Source organism: Babylonia areolata, chromosome 19 (genome assembly GCF_041734735.1).
Source record: "Babylonia areolata isolate BAREFJ2019XMU chromosome 19, ASM4173473v1, whole genome shotgun sequence".
Taxonomy (NCBI): domain Eukaryota; kingdom Metazoa; phylum Mollusca; class Gastropoda; order Neogastropoda; family Buccinidae; genus Babylonia; species Babylonia areolata.
In genome coordinates, this window is record NC_134894.1 from 17,794,292 (window position 1) to 17,797,502 (window position 3,211).

The following is a 3,211-nucleotide window of genomic DNA, read 5'->3' on the forward strand; positions in this document are numbered from 1 at the left end:
TGAAAAAGAACGAGAGTGTTGTACTCTGGCAAAACTCTATAGAAGAAATTCACTCTAACAGGCACTTGGCGCACTGAAAAAGAACGAGAGTGTTGTACTCTGGCAAAACTCAAAAGAAGAAATTCACTCTAACAGGCACTTGGCGCACTGAAAAAGAACGAGAGTGTTGTACTCTGGCAAAACTCTATAGAAGAAATCCACTCTAACAGGCACTTGGCGCACTGAAAAAGAACGAGAGTGTTGTACTCTGGCAAAACTCTACAGAAGAAATCCACTCTAACAGGCACTTGGCGCACTGAAAAAGAACGAGAGTGTTGTACTCTGGCAAAACTCTATAGAAGAAATCCACTCTTAACAGGCACTTGGCGCACTGAAAAAGAACGAGAGTGTTGTACTCTGGCAAAACTCTATAGAAGAAACCCACTCTAACAGGAACTTGGCGCACTGAAAAAGAACGAGAGTGTTGTCCTATGAGAAAATTCTGCAGAAGAAACCCCACTCTGATAGGTACACAAAATTACACATGCAAGCACTCAAGGCCTGGCCATTCGGAGGAGACGATCAACCGAGGTCCCGTGTGCAGCAAGCATCTGGCGCACTGAAAAAGAACCCATGGCAACCAGAGTGTTGTACTCTGGCAAAACTCTATAGGGCTATGCTGCTGGTCAGGCATCTGCCTAGCGGGTGTGGAGTAGTAGCGTATTATGGATTTGTCCGAACCGCAGTGACGCCCCCTTGGGAAAAGTGAAACTGAACCTGTATAGCCCCCCTCCCCCCCCCACCCCCCCTCCCCCCCCCCCCCCCCCAATCCACACCACCACAACCTCAGCACGACACAGACATCCCTCATCACGATGACTCATAGGACGGGTCTGCCAGCAGCCTCATCCTTGCGCCAGGAGGGTCCCTGGGTGGGGGAGGTGTCCCACAGCCACTGCTGCAGGGGGTTGTTGGGGTCACAGGCTGCCATCACCACTGTGGGGGGCTTCTCCGCCGGTGAGGCTTCCGCACACCGCTCGCTGGCCACGTGGTACAGCTGTTTCCGGTCCTAGGGGTTGGGGAGGGGGTGGGAAGGGTTGGGGGGGGCAGAGAAGGTTTAGTGGTTTGTATTTATTTCACGCCTGCCGGAATCAGGTATAGTTACTCTCTCTCTCTCTCTCTATCTCTCTCTCTCTATCTCTCTCTCTCTCTATCTCTCTCTCTCTATCTCTCTCTCTCTCTCTCTCTCTCTCTCTCTATCTCTCTCTCTCAACTGTTACTTAAGTTGGAAAAAAATGTTTCCCTGATTTGTCTATACATCCACCCATATGACAGTAAATACTGGAATACTGCAGAACATGGATATGGCATAGAAGTTCTGGAACAGTGCATTGTAGATCTGCACGAGCAGGCAAAAGATTTTGATCTAATGATAATAGGAGATCTAAATGCACGGACTGGTTGTGTAAACGCTCTTTCCTCAGCTGACAGCACCGAAAATGACAAGTGGGATTGGTCGTATTTTCAGGAAGATGATTTGTTTAAGAGAAAATCTGATGACAGAGAAAAGAACGCTTTTGGTAAAGATTTGTTAGAGATGTGTTCCGCATTTGATTGTGTTATTTTGAACGGGTTGTGTCATTTTGGTTTTGATGATTCATTAACATTTGTCTCGTCTACAGGTGGAAGTACCATAGATTATGTTATAATGTCCAGAGAGTTGTGTGTTATGAATTTTGTACGCTCATTGAAGGTTGTTTCATTTATTGACTCACCGCATTTCCCTGTATCGTTTACAATTGCTCAAAGTGAAGACACTGCTTGTACTGAGAAAGTAAATGATATTAAATGGATTAATAGATTAGCTTGGGATCAAACAAAGGAGAACAGTTTCAGAGAAAATCTTTATTCAGACGATTTACAGACTATGTGTGTACATGCGTTTTCTATTTTGGATTACAGTGTAAATGAGGCTTTGGAACTATTCAGTAATGTATTGCTGAGAGCGAGTGAATGTATGAGGAAGCGTGTGTGTGTTGGGAGTGATCAGCGAGATGCCCCATGGTTTGATGCTGAATGTAAAGATGCAAAACACAAAGCCAGACAATTGTTAACAATGTTAAGACAAACCAAGGATGATAAGCACCAATTACCCTATGTGAAAGCTCGGAAGGAATATAAGGATTTATGTAAGGTAAAGAAAGTTAGCTATAGACGTGATAAAGCCAGACGTCTAGCATCACTGAGCAAAGACAGCAAACAGTTTTGGAAAGAAGCAAAGCAAGTGTCTGGAAGAAGGAAAATAGGAGTATGTGAAGACATTAAAGAAAATGAATGGTTTGAACACTTTCGGAATTTATTTACTCAGAACGAGGTTATCACTACTGATAACAGAGCCATTAGTGAAGTGCAACCAGAGGAATCAAATATATCTGATGAACTAAGTCATGATATTTCAGATCAAGAAGTTGCAGATGCTATTCGGAAATTAAAAAAAGGCAAGGCTTGTGGTGTAGACAGTATTTTGGCAGAAATGTTAAAATCAGCTGATAATATTGCTGTACTTTTTTTTAACAAAACTGTTTAACATTCTGTTTGATAAGGGCACGTATCCAGATGAATGGGCGAAGGCAATAATTGTTCCAATTTTTAAAAAGGGAGATAGTAGATCAACAGACAACTATAGGGGCGTGTCTTTGCTCAGTCTTATTAGCAAATGTTATACATCAGTGCTAAACGGAAGACTTGTCAAATGGGTTGAAGAAAATGATATGCTAACAGAGTCACAGGCTGGATTCAGGCGTGGTTATGCCACAACAGATCATATTTTTACTCTGAACGCGGTTATTGAGAAATCTTTATCAAAGAAGGGAGGCAAGCTTTACGCCTGTTTTGTCGATCTGAGAAAAGCATTTGACTCTGTGCAACGTCAGCCTTTGTTTGATATTTTGATTCAGAAAGGTATAAAGGGGAAATTTATGAATGCTATCATTGCTATGTATAAATGTGTTACGTCTTGCGTACGTATTGAAGATAAGTTAACTGAGTTTTTTGATTGTCCCGTTGGCTTACGGCAAGGTTGTATGTTGAGCCCTATATTGTTTTCGTTATTTGTTAACGAAATTGCTTCAGCAGTTGAAATCAGTGGTATTCATGGAATTCAGTTTTTGCCTAATTTATTAGAGTTGTTCATTCTCTGTTCGCAGATGATATTGTACTGCTATCTAACACT

At 42.5% G+C, this 3,211-nt stretch overlaps 1 protein-coding gene across 1 annotated transcript in view; it reads right to left on the reverse strand.

Moving 5' to 3' along the window:
• Positions 1-836: 836 nt before the first annotated feature.
• Positions 837-3,211, reverse strand: part of LOC143294086 (polypeptide N-acetylgalactosaminyltransferase 5-like) — a 22,138-nt gene continuing 19,763 nt past the window's right edge. Inside the window, exon 11 of the mRNA XM_076605509.1 lies at positions 837-1,048. Within this exon, the coding sequence (XP_076461624.1) occupies positions 860-1,048 (189 nt within the window). The 3' untranslated portion in view covers positions 837-859. The remainder of the gene's footprint in view (positions 1,049-3,211) is intronic.